This window comes from Dermacentor silvarum, chromosome 1 (assembly GCF_013339745.2).
Source record: "Dermacentor silvarum isolate Dsil-2018 chromosome 1, BIME_Dsil_1.4, whole genome shotgun sequence".
In the NCBI taxonomy this organism is placed as follows: Eukaryota; Metazoa; Arthropoda; class Arachnida; order Ixodida; family Ixodidae; genus Dermacentor; species Dermacentor silvarum.
Genome location: NC_051154.1, coordinates 198,203,951 through 198,223,341, shown reverse-complemented (window position 1 = coordinate 198,223,341; position 19,391 = coordinate 198,203,951). Strand labels below are relative to the sequence as shown.

The 19,391-nt window shown below is 47.0% G+C and overlaps 1 protein-coding gene across 2 annotated transcripts in view; it reads right to left on the bottom strand.

The window, feature by feature from the left end:
* Positions 1–16,599, bottom strand: part of LOC119436624 (U4/U6 small nuclear ribonucleoprotein Prp4-like) — a 97,793-nt gene extending 81,194 nt beyond the window's left edge. The window contains exon 1 of one of the 2 annotated variants that reach the window (XM_049659263.1): positions 16,444–16,599. In XM_049659263.1, the coding sequence (XP_049515220.1) occupies positions 16,444–16,567 (124 nt within the window). In that variant the 5' untranslated portion in view covers positions 16,568–16,599. Of the gene's footprint in view, positions 1–1,578; positions 1,699–16,443 lie in introns of those variants that run through there. The other variant, XM_037703544.2, reaches the window with a different exon arrangement.
* Positions 16,600–19,391: the final 2,792 nt, after the last annotated feature.

The following is a 19,391-nucleotide window of genomic DNA, read 5'->3' as shown; positions in this document are numbered from 1 at the left end:
GTAACGACTAATCCAAGTTGGCGGAGGGGACCTTCTAGAAGTCGTTTTCTATGCACGGTGAGCCTACAATACTCTATGAAGAAATGATCCATAGTTTTGGGTTCATTACAATAAAAACATTGAGGGGAAGGTGCCAAACCAGACCTATGGGAATAGAACCTATGGAATGTGTTGCCTTGGTATTCAGCAACACATTCGCGTAAATGAAACTTTAAATTTTCTTGTTGAACACTATCTGCTGTGCCAAGGAAATCTAAGGTGCTGAAAATCGATGTTATTTAATACACATCATTTGGCATGTTCTTCTTGGACGAAATTTTTTTTTAATCTTGCAGAAGTGACGTATGCCGAAGGTCTCAGAATCCTCAGTACCGGGCCTTTAAGAGATGCCGCTGCTAGTGCGTCTACTGACTCATTAAAGTGAGCCCCACGTGCCCTGGCACCCATACCAGATGGATGAGGCGTAAATGTTGAGGGATGGATGAACGAAATGATAGATAAATTGGGCACTGATACAGCAGAGCAAACAGACAAGGAGTCGGTTAAGATTACGGCTAAAGAAATAGATGTGGGAAGCTTTTGTAGAGCTAGGATGATCGCCAATAACTCTGCCTGAAATACTGGCGAAGAGAAAAGAGAGAAAGACCAATTTAATGATGCCGAAAAATGCCCACTCCTGTCTTCTCTTCATTGACAGAAGCATCTGCGGCTACTACTGCATTTATTTGGAGGTTCTCGAGGTGGTCATCTAACAAACCTTTTAAGTATTGAAAAGGCAGGACCTTAGCGTTATTGGGAAATATATCACCGAATAAATCACTTACTGTCGCAGTAGGTAAATATTGAAATGCCACATCACGGATTGATATTTGTAATGGCTCTAATAGCTTCTGCACAAAATCTACCTGGGGACAATGCAGTCTGGACCATTGATTCTCAAAGAATGCAGTCGGTTCTAGAATAAACATATAGCAGGAGCGTCTCTGGGGAGAAGCACAGATGTTGAGTAATGTTCTGACTGTCAGTATACGAAATCGAGTTTGATGAGAAGGCAGGTGAGTTTCATGATAAAGAATATTATTCGCTACAAATTTTGGAAGGCCGAGAGCTCTGGCTCGAGCGCGCGGAGCTGCGTGCCTTGGCGCCACTTCGTTGTCGTCGGTTAAACGCTAATGGCTCGCCAGAGTTCTCTAGCGTGCACCTTAATTTAAGTACACAAGCGTTCTTGTATTTTGCTCCCGTCGAAATGCTGCCGCCGCGAACAAGTTCGAACCCACGACCTCAGCAGCGCAACGCCACACAATACCACCCAGCAATAAACATTCCTGTTACGTCTAGAACAATAAAACGTATCTACTGTCCGGGAAGACGCGGAAGTATACTGGGAATACATGCGGCGTGCATTTGTGTGGTCTAAATATTATTCAAATCGCAGAACATGTTTGCCGCCGGCCCTACGACACACAAATCGCATTTAGTGCACACACACAGAAACAAAACACTCCAAACGAAGGTAGGTATCCAGACAATGCTACAATGCAACCAAGGAATAGAAAGCGACTGCAAGATAAGCACTACCAAACTGCTGATACTGCGACAAGGTTCCCACCACTGCCTCACTCGGCACAGGTAGGTGGTACACGACCACGGTAAGAACACAACACACCGGCACACAAGCGTGCGCATAGAATTTAAATGCGTCTAATATCGTACAGAGTTGCCAACTTCCAAAGCTAATGTTTCTCTAACTCCGTTTAAAAAATTCCCTAGATTTCTTTATATTTAGGCAAAATGCTGTTATTTACATACATGGTTATTTAGTACGTTCTAATGCCAAAAAAAGAAAAATCACATCATTTCTCCCTACGGGCAACCATGGTGGGATGCGAAAGCATCGCGGGGGGGGGGGGGGGGGGGGTGCGCATCGAGTTTCTGTTTCGTTTCACTTGGCAACACAACCCAATGAAAGTTTGAGTGAGAGAATGTATTGAGAAGAGAGGAGACGTTTGTACGGGGTTGTTGCGTCTATAAATATTTAGAGATCGTACGTGATTCCTAGCGTCGGTGCGCGCGGTATCTTGAAGACGATGGCTTTGTGGTCGGTGAAGTGTAGCGTGACTGGGTCTTGCTGCAGAGTGTCGAGTTTGAAATTTGCGAAGACGAGGTCTATGCACGTTCGCCTGATGGTGGTGCGTGGCTTGTGATCTTGGGAAGTGCATCGCAAAGAGTATACGTCCTTCATGTGCTGCACCAGGCCAATCGGTTGTCAGTATGTCTACGTTGAAGTCCCCTGCGAGTATGAAGGGCGCGTGTCTGTAGGTCTTGGTGTACTCTACCATGCTCCTTGCGAGGTAAAGTTCGACGCTTTCTGTTGAGATGTTGGGTTTGAGATACAGCGTCATGATGACGATGTTGTTGTCACCGCGGAAGGGTAGTCGGACGGCCGAGCCCGTGTTGCTTCCGTACAAGTTTCCTGCCGACGTTGACGTTCGGCTTCCCTGGCCCGAAGTTCGGGGTCCGCTTGCCGACGCTGACGTTTGCGTTCGGCTTCCCGAGCCTTCCTCTGCTCCGCGGCGGTGGCGCTGCCGCTGCAACTAGCGCCGACGTTGACGTTGTTCATGGCGTTTCGCACATCGTTGAACAGAGAGAATGACGGAAGCACAGCGAACGCGAGCTTTATACTGCGCCGCGACACTTGCGCCGCCTACCGGCGTACCCTTAGAGAGAGAGTTATATGCAATGATTTGCTGCGCCGCACCTGTGGCGGAGAGGAGAGGAGGAGAGCACACACCTGCGTAGGAGAGGAGAATGAGGGAGAGTTGCGCATGCGCAGTATGGGTGCGGACGCAACAGAACGGACACTGCCCCGAGCATAAGATGCTCTCGCATCTAAAAAAAGGCTTGAAAAGATAGCTGTTCGAATAACGCAGACTGTAGCACAGTGGCGCACCGACGGAGGGGGGGGGGGGGGATTTGGGGGTTGTAACCCCCCCACCCCCCCGAGGCCGACCTAACCCCCCCCTTTTGTTTAAGCCCTTTTTCTTTCCTTGCGCATTTGAGTACTGCAACTAAGATGTAAGACGCACAATCGTCTGCACACCCGCAAAAAGCGCATTTTTTTAGAATTTCCCGTGAAGAAATTGAAATTAGTGCTGTTTGGAGGGTATTGACAAACTGTCAACCCCCCCCCCCCCTGGCAGAGATCCTGGGTGCGCTACTGCTGTAGCAGCAAACGGAACTCGTGCTAGTTTCCTCTTGCATCTGCCAAGAGCAAACGGAACTCGTGCTAGTGCCAGTTTCTTCTTGCATCTGCCAAGACAATCGCACACTCGTCGACCGCATTGCAGATAAGCGGCATGGCCGTCTCCCCCTCGCGCATCAGCAAAACCATGGAGGCAGTTTTTTCCTTCCTTCGTGGCAAAACCGTTGCTGCCACCGTACCGCTGCCATAACAGCATGCTTATTTTTTATCTGTTATTTTCCTCTCAGAAGCATGGCCTACCAAGCACTTAGAGCAGAAACTGGCGCTCGTCACGCAATTCCCGTTAACCTGGGGGTATACCAGCTGACATAGCCGTGCCATTCATGGAGGATGGTGCCATTACATTCAAGTCTGGAACACCTAGGCCTCCGCGCCAGAGGAAGCGAGATGTTATCCTTCGTATCTTCGTTAACAACATCAATTAAGTACATATAAAAGACATCTACAAACATCGTTCACTTCCTCTTTGTTGTTGGTTTTCAGTGACAGTTTAGCCATTACTGTCTTGACTTTATGATCACCTACTTGCAAGAGGGGTATACCAGCCGACATAGGTGTGCCATTACATTCAAAAGCGAAATATTATCCTTCATAGCTTCGTTAACATCAAGTACATACAAAAGACATCTACAAAGATCGTTCACATTGATGACCTCCTGGCCAGAGGGCATACCAGCTGACATAGACATACAATCGATTACATTCAAGTATGGAACACCTAAACAGTCTTAACCACCTCAATATAACGGCAGTTTCCCCATATCTCTCTTTCCTTTTACGTGGGCCTCCTTGCTATAGGAAGCGATATATTATCACTTTTTTTTTGTGTTCTAATATCCTCGTAGCTTCGTTTACAACATTTGACTTTGCATTACAGTTTTTTAAATTGAATCATGCCTAGCTGCACTTGTAATCTCATCTCACGCAGCCTTCGTTGTTTTTCTCGTGATTTGCATAGTTCTAAATAAAATACTTGATAAACGCTCAAAACAATTGCAAAGAAGACAAACTATACGTAAGTAATTTGTTTACTACGTGTGTCTTTTATCTTGTCCCTTCATGATAACAATCAAAGCTTAACAGAATTGTATGTTTTCATGATGAGAAATTATAATTGTTAGTGAGTCTGGGATGGTGCGCGTTCGAGGGGTAGGGGGAATACCAAGCGGGGGGCGGACCGTGCATGGGAGTGAGGAACGGTGAAAAAAACAATTCTCGTACTGAGAATAAACGAAGCCAGAGTATTTGTTAGCTGAATGTCTGAGTCTAGAGCTATTTGTGTCCACTTGGTATGTAAAGGTAGCGCCATTACCAGCGGGTGGACAGTGGGGCTCGTTTCGGTATCGGCAATAAAGTGTCGCCATGACACTGTTACCAAAGAAAAATTAAGTAACTTTTGCATATGTGGCTCTATCTTTTCATCCTACATAACAAAAAAGTAAAGTCATACAATTATGTGTAGAAACAAAATGTGTTTTTGGCTATTTTCTTTTTTGGCATGCTATATCTTTATTTAGTCACTTCGCATGTTGCGCCAACGGGCGGCGCTTTCGCACTTATCGCATAGATACGGTGGCTAGAAGAACCCTTCTCCCTTCTAGCCACCGTAGCATAGAGAAAGGAATTCAATTTCTTTCTCTATGCTTATCGCTTCGGCCATGGCTTCCGCGTGGCTTCGGTTCGTTATTCTATAACCCAATATTCTATGTGTAGTTATTCTATGACCGCAGGACGGTGGCTAGAAGTAGCTTCGGGTGTCATTCTGTTCGTCTGCTCCTGCCGCTCTCAGCACCTCTGCGCACGTGCATGCCTTTGTCTTCTACTGTGCGCTGCAACATTTTGTTTCTGTATCGGCCACTGCACCAGCTATATATGAATAACAGAAGAAAGGCCACAAGACATTCTGCGCGGTTCTATGGTGGGCCAACACGGGAAGGGACAGCAGGGCCCCTTTTTTCCGCTTCCGAGAGAATGAAAGGTAAGCACGCTTTTTATGCAGTTATGTAGCGAATAGCAGCTAACCGTATCGAAACAGCTATAAGACGAAAGAAAGGGTATTCCGTACGCGCTAAATTTCTCTGTGGTGTGTAAATACATCGAAGCTACCTATCGACAGCAGCTCCTGAGACGAGTGAGTGCTAGCTGACCCGGTGACGGAAATTGCGTTTCGTTATATCTCGGCGGTCGACTGCTGTTCGCGTTATGGATTAACAAGAAACTGATAATTTATTTTTGATGAAGATGTTTGAATGCTTGCTGCACGGACGAGGGGCTTAAGTTAGAGAACATTCTGCTTGCCTGATCTTGGTTAGACATTGCGAGTCGCCTAGTGCTTCACAAGGTGCGGAAACCAATTGAAGGAGCGTTGTGCTAGTGCAGAAAGCACTGCAAGTGCTGTTTTCTTCGCGTTACTGCTACAGCATCGGGTGCATTTTACGTTGCGCAGCGAAATGTGTACCCCCCCCCCCCCAAAAAAAAAAAAAAAAAAAAAAAAAAGCGCCTGCTGGTTTGTTCTTCTTTATCGAATATTCATCTGCGATGTGCGGTATTCGCTGTAGTTAACTGAGAACTAACCAGCCGAGCAGATTTTGTTCAGAACGAGCGGATTTACCTTCGTGTCAAGTCGCGCTGGTGCGCAATGCGTACGAAGGTGCTTACGTCGGCGCTTATAGCGAGCCACGCGCTTCGGTGTTCCCGCGAAGTATTGATCCCCCTGTGCAAAACAAATTCTTATAGAATAGGAAATGCTCATAGACCGTTGACCAGTGGCTTACAACTTTTGAAAAATAGTCTTCCAGTAATAGCCATTCCGCACAACTAGGAATAGACAAGGAGTATACAAAAAGGTTGAACCAACTAATCCGTCAGAACCTTATTGACAAGTGAATAATAAATTAAGGGATCAAGATAATTTCGCTGTCAGCAATTGATCAGTGCTTTCAGACAGCTGTTGAGAAAGCAGCATTACGAAACCTGTTACTTCAATATAGTAGCAGTTAAAATAAGCATTTGAATAGTGAAATTGTTGTGCCTATTTTTAGCATAAATCCCACAACAAGATATAATAGTTGACGTACATGAATTGAAAGCCCTGTTTTGCGGAAAGAGCGCTGAAATGCGTTCCTGCAATTGCGTTGTAAGCATAAAATTTGTTACTCCATTCTTTCTTTTTTTCAGACCACAGCTCCATCACGGACAACTCCACCTCGTCTGTTTTTGGGAATGCAAAATCTGTTGTCTTCAGCCTTTCAACCGGTCTCGCTTGATAATTTCTTGCATGAGTAGTCACAGGTAACTGTTGTGACAAACGATTTCCGTTGGTAGGATTGTCTCATGCAAAGCAAAAAGGGCCTTACTTTCGCTATTCAGAAATTGTAAGAAGCTTTATGTATATGCGCCTATAGAATGTGCAGTTTGTACTTTAGATGCGAGATACTCAGGTCTGCAATATTCTTTTGTGTATTATATGTCTTGCTGTACAAACGTTGCTAATAAAATTGCAAAATAAAGCACATTTCACTGCCTGTTATTGTCCTGACGAAACACAGTAGCCACGCACTATGGCATGCTGGCTCACGTATCGTAACAGAATAGGGTAAAATTTTAGCAAACACAGATGCACTGGTGGCGTTTATTCAATACATGAACCACACACGCAAAAGAAAATTGTCATTGCAAAAAAAACTCAGCCCTTCCACTGGGGTGGAGGTGGAAGACCAGCGAAGCTGTACTATGGTGGGAATAATGTATTTCCAATTGTGACTATTAAGATGTGAGGGTGTAATTGGTTATTTGAATTATTATAGAATGACAATATATATGATCCGGCGGTTTTAATTTATTTAGTGACCACGGGGACCATGACCTAGCTTCCCGCTCCCCTACCACTGGGAAGTCGCGTTTGCTCTCCGCCGTGCGTTCGCTCCCCGTGAAAGCGCGCGTCCCTCGCCCTCGCGCGCTTTCACTCGCACATACAGCATACGGCCAATGATAGTTTTTTTTTTCTATTGCCGGACACGTCCCTCGCAGAGTGAGCCCTTAACAACTTCGCTGTAAAAAAAAAAAAAAAAAAAAAAAAAAAAAAAAAAAAAAAAAAAGCTTGAAATGACAGCTGTTAAAATAATGCAGACTGTAGCAGCAAACGGAACTCTATGTGGGCCTCCTTGCCAGAGGATGCGAAATATTATGTTCATAGCTTCGTTGACAACATCGAGTAAAAGCTGGCAGATCCCATTCCCTGTGGCAATCGATGTTATGCGAAGCAGTGTGGGGGGAGCCTACCAAATTAACGAAACGTCCATGGGAGCACCGAGGCGTAGGCGGCTGTTTCATGACCTACATGACACGCATGTTATTGCATTCATGTCATGACCTGTCATTTACGTCCGAACCCATTCCAGTGGTTTTTGATTGTTAATAATTTTTTCTGAGTCATTGTTATTTTTGCTGAGTCACGCTCATGACTGACTTCTACCATCATTCTTTAATGTTTCCATCACTTAGTGCCCACGTCCGAACCCATTCCAGTAGTTTTTCAGTGTTAATTATTTTTGACGAGTCATTGTCATTTTTGCTGAGTCATGCTCATGACTACGACTTCTGCCATCATTCTTTAGTGTTTCCTTCCCTTAGTGCCAACGTCCGAACCCATTCCAGTAGTTTTTCAGTGTTAATTACTTTTAAAGAGTCATTGTCATTTTTGCTGAGTCATGCTCATGACTACGACTTCTGCATCATCATAGTGTTTCCTTCCCTTAGTACCAACGTCCGAACCAATTCCAGTGGTTTTTGAGTGTTAATCTTTTTTGCTTAGTCATTGTCATTTTTGCTGAATCATGCTGATGTATATGACTTCTACCATCATCCTTTCGTGTTTCCTTAATCTTTATTGCTTAGCCATTGTCATTTTTGCTGAGTCATGCTGATGAATATGACTTCTACCACCATCCTTTCGTGTTTCCTTCACTTAGTGCTATTACGGGCCGGGGTTTGGGTGAACCCTCCGTTTAGAGCTCGAACTAGGTTGACCATCGGAGATGGTCCGGTAGGGAAGACGAGGCGACGTGAAAACAAGTAACAGAAGTTTAATACATGGTTACTGGTGAGCGGTGTGCTCCAAAGAAAACATACCAGAAACATTTGGCGTGCATGCACCTGCACGCTAGGGCAAAGCAAAAGTTTTCTACGTGGCTGCTGGCTGGCTTTCTTATGCCCTCCACCATCCGGGCACTATCCCCCTCTCCTCTCCCCCACTGCAGGGCATGGGGCAAACCAGACGTAGTAGAGATGGTGGGTGATCGTAGTGGGATAAACGTCCTCAGCGGGGGAGGAAGGGTTGCAGGGCGGCACGACAGGTTTCGTCTCTGACCCTCGCGACTGACACGTACTGTACGTCTATTCATGTTGACAAGCGAGATCGTTAAAGGGACCTCGAAACGATTTTGTACAAACGTACTGAGCCGTTAGAGTAGGTCCTTCTGATCATTAATCCGCCTTTTTCATTTTCCTGTGCTGCCCTCTGCCGCGCGCCGCTGGAAACGTTTTGGTAGGGGGCTGGGGCTTTCGCCGGTTGATTTGTGAACCTGCGCCCGTGTTAAGTACGCATCGGTTGTGCGTTTCGTGGATTGCGAATAATTATTAATGGCTTCTGGGGGGGCAGCATGTCGTTCCTGGCAGCCATGAGCAGGCCTGAGTGTACTGTTTTGTTTACAGTGCGGCCGATAAAGGCACGCTGAGTTCCCTCTACCGTAGCGGCTGCTTTAGAGTTTGTTGGCGCTAACTCCTGCACTTGCACCTCGCTTTTTTGTAATTCTTTTTACACATTCTTTAGACATTTCGCATAAATAAGATGTTTTCGAGTGCGCAGCCTTCCGCGTCGGATTTAGCAAAGCGATGCACTTGTTTACATCGGCATCTACAGCCACAGATCGTTGTTAGCCTAAAAAAATGGGGGAAAGGTGCATATATGAAAAGGCGCTGATATGAAAGAATGTCGAAACGTAGAATAAAACACACATATCTGCTCATATGAGCCGCGTTGTTCCATCGTGAGACGAGTCAGTATGAGCGGCTGAGCCACTTAAACAATAGCGGCTGTGATCCAGTTACAAATATTGGGCTGTTAATTTATTACTGATTCTCGCTTTTCTTTAACTTCGCGATAGTTAGTTTGCGCGTGTGATAAAACATTATTAGAGTAAACTGTGCTCGCATAAGCGCTCATTTAAAGGCCGTGTTGTTCTCCTGCAAAAACGCGGATGCCATCGCTGACACCGTTGGTATATAACTGAGCGAGGCGGCTGTTTATGCTGCTGTACCGAATGTACCGTCTCTTGTTTCGGGTTTGACGCAGAGATAAAGAGTACATCTCAGGAATTAAGAAATGTTTCAGCATGCCAACACGTAAAAACCCACCCATATACGTTGCGAATACGACCGGCAGCCTACGGGAACGGTGACGTACAGATGTTGGCACAGGCAGGGGCGGATCCAGGTTTTTTCTGAGGGGGGTGGTCAGCTTCTGTCAATGATGATGATGATGATGATGATGATAGTAGCCTTCCTGATTTACCGAAATGCACCGTTTCTGCTCACGATAAACCCGCGTTTTATACGGCTAGAGCAACACCTCTAGCCCGCCGTGGTGCGCTGCAGCTCAGGTGTTGCGCTGCTGAGCACGAGATCCCGGGATCCAATCCCTGCCGCGGCGGCCGCATTTCGATTCGATGGAGGCGAAATGCAAAAACGCCCGTGTGCTTGCGTTGTAGTGCACGGTAAAGAACACCAGGTTGTCAAACTTAATCCGGAGCCTTCCACTACGGCGTGCCTCATAATCAGAACTGGTTTTGGCACGTAAAACCCTCGAAAGATGAAGAAGCCCTATAGCGAAGCCAGATATCGGTTTCTCCGAGCTTATAGGAAAATGACATTACCCAATACAGCCATGTGCTTGGCGGCTGTGCCTGATAATACAGGGTGTTCAAAACTAAGCTTGATGTTTTTCTTAAAATTAGGCACTGGGAGGCACGCGAAGACCACCTGTGCAAATAAGTTATGTGGCCAGGGGGGCACAAAGTGAGATGATAATTATCGCTGTGAGCAGCCGAATTAACTAAAGTTGAACAACTATTTTTTTTTCGACTGCAGTAAGTGGGTATGTTTGTATTGAAAACTTAGAGACAGTCGTGTTTCTACACAGTATCGGTCGGAATAATTATTCTAGCGTGTTCGTGCTCCGAGATATCCGACTCCAAATTTCAATTGTCTTACTGCGCAGAGTTCTCGACTCGACGCACGAGCGGTTTATGCTTTGTGTTGCTGTGGAAGGGAAGCATTTTAAAGATTTTTTAGGGCATTCACATCTTGATGGGTGAAGTGTTGTCATGAGATTTGTGCATGACAACACCAAACTTAAAGCGGCAGTATGTATGAAATATTCGTTAGCATAGCTAAAAAGGTTTCTGCTGTTGATGGTGTAGTTGTTGCTTTTGATTCCAATAAAACTTACAATACTTGGAAATCAGCAGTCACTTTATTTGCGTAGCCCAGGCAATGACCATGCCTGGTCGTCTAGTCACCATTACGCACGCGCATTACACTCCGGCTTCTCCGCTCGCGCCATTATCTCGGCATGGCAGCTGCCGCCAGCTTTACAGGCTGCGCGGTCGCGTGTTACGACAGCGGTTACGGGTTCTTCGATTTTTTTTTCGCCAGCCGTGAGGCGAAGGGGGACAGTTATTATCTTTGCTAATGCCTCCGCCGCGTTGTCAGACTAAACGCTGCACTCAACAGCCGCGTCACATCATGGAGGAGCTTTGCGCCAATCCTCACTCTCTTGCATGCGTAATCATGCGAACGACAATTAAAATTTGGAGTTGGATATCTCGGAGCATAGACATTCTAGAAGAATTCTTCCAAGTGAAACTGTGTAGAAACACGACTGCCTCTAACTTTTGAATACAAACATACAAACTTACTGCAGTCAATGAATAGTTAATTATTCAATCTTAGGTAATTCGGCTGCTGACAGCGATAATTATCATCTCACTTTGTGTCCCCCTGGCCACATAACTTATTTGAGCAGGTGCTCTTTCCGTGCCTCCCAGTGCCTAATTTTAAGAAAACCATAAAGCTTAATTTTGAACACCCGGTATGTCTAGCCTGTATTGTTTCTTAAAATAAAATTTGGGATGATCTGTCGCAGGTTTGTTATGCATGCGTTAGCACGGGTCCGTCTTTGGAGTTCTGTTGGGACACCTTGATTTCCTTAAGAAGATTCTTTGTGTTCGGCTGAGACACCTTCGTTTGCTTTGGAGCTCCGACGCAGCAACCACTACGCTAGTTGTTTACGATATGCGGATCACCTCGTATGAAGAAGAGTCACGACGCCACCTGCAAGAACGATGTGGCCTAGTAGCCGAGAGCGCGAGCCAGCGTCTTCATGTTTTGTTTCCCACGCGACGTCATCCTTTTACACAAGGCGCGCATCTGCTCCCGTTTCTCTAACCACGCGACGCCATCCTAGCCGCGTGCTGGCGTTGGCCGCTGACATCACGCTCCCCCACTTCGCAGCCGCTCCGCTGCTCGAGGCTTCGCCCCGCTCCGCGAGAACGGCCACTCAGGTAAACGGATCCGGCGGCTTTGAGCCTCCTATGCTTAATGTACGACAATAAAACTGCGAAGTTATAATGAAAAACTTGTAGCGTACGAACGGTACTGTGCTCGTACTGGATATTGTCAACGTGTAACTGTGATCACACAGCCCGCCGAGGTGGCCCAGTCAGCTAAGGCGTTGTGCTGCTGAGCACGAAATTGCGGGATCGAATCCCGGCCGCGGCGGCCGCATTTCGATGGAGGCGAAATGCAAAAACGCCCGTGTGCTTGCGTTGGAGTGCACGTTAAAGAACCCCAGGTGGTCAAAATTAATTCAGAGCCCTCCACTACGGCGGGCCTCATAATCAGAACTTGTTTTCGCACGTAAAACCACAGAAAGAAGAAGAAGAACCTGGGATCACACTGAGTGCTACAGTTAAAAAAAAAGTTGCCTATGCGTAGTTCTTAGTTTAGCTGTTAGTTGCAATGTTATTATTTATATATGAACACTTCAGCGAGAGATCTCTTTCATTAAGGAGGTTGGTCGCGGAACCGATGACAGCCAAGGAGGCAACCGATGACACCTCAATGGGGAACAGAGTTGATCAGGCGCGAAGGCGCTCGCGCGGACATCTGCGTGCTTGGCAAAAGGGACGTCCCCTCGTTCATTCGACGCCACCGAAGGGACGAGTAAGGCACGGCCGGCGCCAGGAGGTCCAAGGTGTTCATGAGAAAAAATAACTACGGCAACTTCGCCACACCACACCCCTACGGAATACAACTAAGCTTGTGAGCGAGCTAGCTTTACTTCTACATGGCTCATACCACTGGTCTCGCGAAAAATAATTTTGAAGAATGCTGGTGGCCGTATTTTTTTTTTTTGCGACAGGGCCATCCACCATGTCAGCGAGGGGGCGATGCAGAAGTTTGAGGGGGGGGGGGGGGGGGGTCAGGACATCCGGACATCCCCCCTGGATCCGCGCCTGGGCACAGGCGTTGGGCACAGCGCTGTGTCCCCGCTTGCAGCTTATTGTGTACGCGGCGATCGACGCGAAGCGTAGTTTATTTCAAATCGCTAAAGCTAGAGCTGGACTATAAAAGCACTTTCCTTCATCCTAACTTGCTTACTTTTCAGTACAAGTCCGCCGGTAGCGGGTGCGCGAACTCGACGGCGCCAGGCCTAACCTCCGCTGAACAGGATCAACATTGGCTCAAACTTTTGTGCACGGATTGAGAGGGTCGAATCTTGTGCATTTCAACTTCGTAGGCATGTATTGACTCATTTTGAGCACGATTATTTATATATACCAACGAAGGCGTTGCGGCTATCGCGTTATCGGTTCGACGGCCGATCGCGCGGGGTTCGGTCGAATGATGGTCGGCACGCTGATTTTATCGGTGCCGTCGACAAGAAAGCCCGTCGCAGTACAACTCGCGCTCGTCGGTTACGTCTTGTAGGCCTGGTATGATAAAATGGTCTCCGCGACACAGTGCTGAATGGTCGGCCAATCGTAAGCGTCCGCGTCGATCTTGTCGGTCTCGTATGGACCCAGTGTTACCGCGTCTTGAACGAGTACGTGAAGTCGGGCACACGCTGCCACTACCAGCAAGCGAGGACCGACGCTGCAAGATGTCTTCGTCAGCAACGTGTTTTTAAGTGTGGTCGAAGTGTAACGCAGGGGTTTATCGATAAATTTGCTATTACAGCCATCAATGCAAGGCGGCAACTACGTGGTTCCCTGTGCAGTCTGGACGAAGCCCTCGCCGCTTTCTGTTAAAAGTGGAGTTGCAGTCTTACGCTACGCACGTTTTCGGTACCGCACCGACGTCGAGCTACCAGTGAAGTTTCAACGAGGTACACAGCACGAGTTTGCACTTGCAGTAGCGCGCGTGCGAGCGCATTTTTTTTTTTTTTTTTTTCGGGGGACGTTTCCTCGAGACGGGGCCGCACGGCCGCGCGCGCGACCCTTCCAAAACGTTTCGCGACTAATCCGCCAGGGCAGGGCGCATGCGCCGTAGCGCCGTGAAAAAGGCGGATTGACGCATCTAAGCGCTCCACGTAATGCGTGTAATTTATTATAAGGTTTTAAAAAGGTACACTCGGCCACAAAATATTGCGGTGGGCGCGAGCGCGTGGCGAAACGGTCCTCCTCTCTTTCTAGCGACGCGTCCCTCCGTGACTGCAAGCGTGCATGTTCACGCGCTTGCTCTTTGCGCGCCGGCGATATCCGAGTGTAGTCGCGAGGTGGCGGCTTCGACGGGCATAACTTTGTGAACAGCGAGATGGCGTGCGTAGCTGCGACCGCTTTTTGTCGCGTCACGAGCGCGGATGCATATCTCCCTGTCGCGAACGCAACAACAGAGTTCTTGCTTCTGCGCTGCGCCTTTTCGTGGCCCATCTTCGTTCTTTTTCTTTTTATGAACGGGGCGTTCTCCCGCGGAAGAGCGTGGCAGAAAAGGCGCTCTATAGAAGGAGACAGGCAAGACGAAAATGAACTCTTTATTTCCCTTGTATAACCTGAAAATTAAAAAAATAAATAAAAAGAAAGTCCATGCTGTAAAGAGGGAGGCGGAAAAAGAGGTGATATGGCTGGGAGAGGGAGCATGCCTTGGACACGGTAACAGTCTGATTTAGGAGAACACCGAAATTATTTTGTGGTTGGATGGGCGAGCAGTGTAAGCTGTAATTGCGTTCGTCTTCCGCGCACGAGGCAGCGGGGTTAATCATGGCAGCAGCGGCCATATCTCAGTGGAGAAAATTGAAAAAAAAAAAATATCTCCCGTACGCTTAAGAAGCCCCAGGCCATCAAAAGGTTTTCAAGAGTCAATCGTTGCGGCTTTCTTTACAGTCCCGTGCAGTTTGGAACTCCATGCTCTTCAGCAGCCCTCAGCGTTTGGCGTTTCGGAGGTTTAGTGACCGATCCAAATTCTGATTAGCTTCAGCAGCTTCTGAGAATAGCGCAATCTTGCAGCATGACATGGTCTATAGAAGAAAAAAGAAAAACATTAGCAAAATGCTTCGCGTTTACCTTACCATCTCTAAAAGAAGGAATTCAGGTAAAGTTAGGCCAATATTTGACCTGAATCTTATAGAAAATATTTAGGAATGTAGTGCAGTTGATCAGGCAATGAGACATCCCGGCTTTCTTTGAGAGGTGATGGCCCTAGTAAAGCGTGAAGTTTCTGTTCACAGAAATGACTTCGGCCACCCTTCTTGGCATAGAGTCATAGAGGGTGGCCACTATTTCTGGCCGAGCGCGAAGCAGCTCCCATTCTTCACTTATGGCCGCCCAAAGAGCGTAGGCCGCGGCTCTGGAGAGCTTACGTTTGGAAAGTCGCAACTTGATGAGACCATTGATTCTCAAAGAATGCAGTCGGTTCTCGAATAAACATGTAGCACGAGCGTCTCTGGGGAGAAGCATAGATGTTCAGTAATGTTTGGACTGTCAGTATACGAAATCGAGTTTGAAGACAAGGCAAGTGTGTTTCATATGGTATATGGTATGATAAAACTTTATTACGGTCCCTCGGAACGGGCGTCAGCACGTAGCGGGCCGCTTCCACGTCGGTACAGACAGGCCGAGCCTCTCTGCTGCGTCGCGGGCCCGATGGAAAGCCCATAGCTGTGCTTCAAGATCGGGGCTGCTTAGGGCAGCCTCCCATTTGGACGACGTGACATCGTCGCCGTCGTGTAACGCGGGGCACCGCCAGAGCATATGTTCCAAATCAGCTAGGTCTGAGCATATAGCTCGCAAACATTGGTCGATTGTATCTCTGGATAGGTTCTGTGTAACAGTGCGGGGTTATGGTATGCCCCGACCTGGACTAATCTGAGTGTCAACGCCTGTGGTCTGCCTAGTTTTCGATGTGGCGGAGGAGATCGTCTCCGTCCCATGTAAAAATGTTTGGTAAGTTCGTTATATGAGGAGGGAGGGTCCCGATTGTACATAACCTCAGCGCCGCGCCACCCGGTAGCTATGCGGTCAACGACTCCTCGCGCAGCTCTGCGGGCCGACTCGTTGAGGTTGGGCGGGGCGACCTCGATCTGCCCCATGTGTGCGGGGAACCAGGTGAGTTTCATGATAAAGAATATTATTCGCTACAAATTTTGGAAAGCCGAGAGCTCTGGCTCGAGCGCGCGGAGCTGCGTGCCTTGGCGCCACGTCGTTGTCGTCGGTTAAACGCCGATGGCTCGACATAGTTCTCTAGCGTGCACCTTAATTTAAGTACACAAGCGTTCTTGCATTTTGCTCCCGTCGAAATACTGCCGCCGCGAACAGGTTCGAACCCACGACCTCAGCAGCGCAACGCCACACACAATACCACCCAGCAGTAAACATTCATGTTACGTCTAGAACAATAAAACTTATCTATACTGTCCGGGAAGACGCGGAAGTATACTGGGAATGCATGCGGCGTCCATTTGTGTGGTCTAAATATCATTGAAATCGCAGAACATGTTTGCCGCCGGCCCTACGACACACAAATCACATTTAGTGCACACACACAGAAACAAAACACTCCAAACGAAGGTAGCTATCCAGACAATGCAACGAAGGAATAAAAAGCGACTGCAAGATAAACACTACCAAACTGCTGATACTGCGACAAGGTTCCCACCACTGCCTCACTCAGTACAGGTAGAACATTGTATAGCACAGGTACACGACCACGCGGTAAGAACACAACACACTCGCACGCAAGCGTGCGCATAGATTCTATAAATCCGTCGAATGTCGTACAGAGTTGCCAGCCTCCGAAGCTAATGTTTCCCTAACTCGGTTAGAAAAATTCCCTAGATTTCTTTATATTTAGGCAAAATGCGGTTATTTAGTACGTTCTAATGGCGGAAAAAAAAAGAGGCTTGAAATGACAGCTGTTAGAATAATGCATACTGTAGCAGCAAACGGAACTCGTGCTAGTTTCCTATTGCATCTGCCAAGGAAATCGCACACTCGTCGACCGCATTGCAGATAAGTGGCATGGCCGTGTCCCCCTCGCGCATCATCAAAACCATGGAGGGAGTTTTTTCCTTCCTTCGTGGCAAAACCGTTGCTGCCACCGTACCGTTGTCATAACAGCATGCTTATTTTTTATGTGTTATTTTCCTCTCAGAAGCATGGCCTACCAAGCACTAGGGCAGAAACTGGCGCTCGTCACGCAATTCCCGTTTACCTGGGGGGTATACCAGCTGACATAGCCGTGCCATTTATGGAGGATGGTGCCATTACATTCAAGTCTGGAACACCTAGGCCTCCTTGCCAGAGGAAGCGAAATATTATCCTTCGTATCTTCGTTAACATCAAGTACATATAAAAGACTTCTACAAACATCGTTCACTTGCTCTTTGATGTTGATTTTCAATGACACTTTATCCATTACTCTCTTTATTTTGACCCCCTTTGGCAGACGGGTTTCCAGCTGACATAGACGTGCCATTACATTCGAAAGGGAAATATCCTAATACCATCTGCATATTCTGTGCAGTTTACAGACGTGATCAGTCGCCGCCGCCGTTGCAATCTCATCTCACGCAGCCTTCGTTGTTTTTCTCATGATTTGCAGAGCTCTAAACAAAATACTTGATAAACGCTCAAAACAATTGCAAAAAACTACAAATTATACGTTGGTAATTTGTTTACTACGTGTGTCTTTTATCTTGTCTCTTCATGATAACAATCAAAGCTGAACAAAATTGTATGCTTTTATGATGATAAATTACAATTGCTAGTGAGTCGGGGATGGTCCGCATTCGCGGCTTCTTTATACAGGAGTAGGGGCAATTCCAAGCGGGGTGCGGACCGTGTGAGTGGGGAACGGTGAAAAAAATGTGGTTGATCCCTCTTATATAGGAATCGGTATAGAAGACGAAAGTGAAACGTGTCTTCACAGAAGTAGTGTAATGTTTATTGCACATTGATATATAATGTCTATTGGTGTTTTGTGGCTAAAGCGCCCTTAGGCGTTGATGCACCCACGCTGACGCCTGGTGGCACGTCTCCTCCATCACGACTACCAACGTCGATGACCATGAGCAACCGTCGTGCATATGGAAGCTGCACTACGCTGCACACGCTAGCACAACGCGAAAGACGAAGCACGTAACTGACACACTAATACAACGCGCAAGACAAAGCACGTAACTGAATCGTCACCGAGTCAAATCAGCGCGTACAGCGCGTCGTAATTGCAGCCTCCGCGATCAACTTCAGAAACATTTTCAGAGCTAATTTCGGAGGCCACGCTCCGCTGTGCTGAGTACGGTGAACGCCACCTAGGTGGCGTTGGTAGTGCTTCTTGATGTCAGCGTCCCTTCGAATGCTGGCATCGAGGCGTCGTAGTGCTGAGACCACCGAAGCGTTCACTGTCGGTGCGCGTTAGTGTCATAAAGCAGTACTTCTCTTTTCTGCTCGTAGGCGGCGGCACCGCCCCGAGCAAGAGCGCGGGTACACGGAGGAGTGTTAGATATATAAGGCGCGTCTGTGTAGCTCTCTGCAAATGCGTTTGTGGCGCAATGGGTTAAACGCTCGGCGATCTATCGTCGCGGACCGAGAGGTCGTGGGTTCGATTTCCAAATTTTGCATGTTTGTGGAACTTTTTCTTCTGGTTTCTTTCTTAGTATTATGTTCTATGACGTATTTCCGTGACGGAAATACGTCAGTGAAGTCTTGGTGGACCCCGGCATAAAACACTTTCGTGTTAAAAAACAATTCTCGTACTGAGAATAAACGAAGCCAGAGTATTTGTTAGCTGAATGTCTGAGTCTAGAGCTATTTGTGTCCACTTGGTATGTAAAGCTTGCGCCATTACCCGCGGGTGGAGTGGGGCCAGTTTCGGTGTCGGCAATAAGGCGTCGCCATGACACTGTTACCAAAGAAAAATGAAGTAACTTTTGCATATGTGGCTCTATCTTTTCATCCTGCATAACAAGAAAGTGAAGTCATACAATTATGTGTAGAAACAAAATGTGTTTTTGGCTATTTTCTTTTTTGGCATGCTATATCTTTCGAAATAGTGATGAACCGGATACAGAAGCTCCTTCTATAACTAGCGATGAAGTTAGAAGGGCCTTGAAAGACATGACCAGGGGAAAAGCGCCTGGAGAAGATGGAATAACAGTAGATTTAATCAAAGATGGAGGAGATATCATGCTTGAAAAGCTTGCGGCCCTTTATACGCAATGCCTCACAACTTCAAGTGTACCAGAGAGCTGGAAGAACGCCAACATTATACTTATCCATAAGAAGGGAGACGTTAAAGAATTGAAGAATTACAGACCCATTAGCTTGCTTTCAGTATTGTATAAAATATTCACCAAGATAATTTCCAATAGAATCAGGACAACACTTGACTTCAGTCAACCAAGAGAACAGGCTGGCTTCAGGAAGGGATATTCTACGATGGACCATATCCATGCCATCAATCAGATAATCGAGAAATCTGTGGAGTACAATCAACCTCTCTATATGGCTTTCATAGATTATGAAAAGGCATTCGATTCAGTAGAGATATCAGCAGTCATAGAGGCATTGCGTAA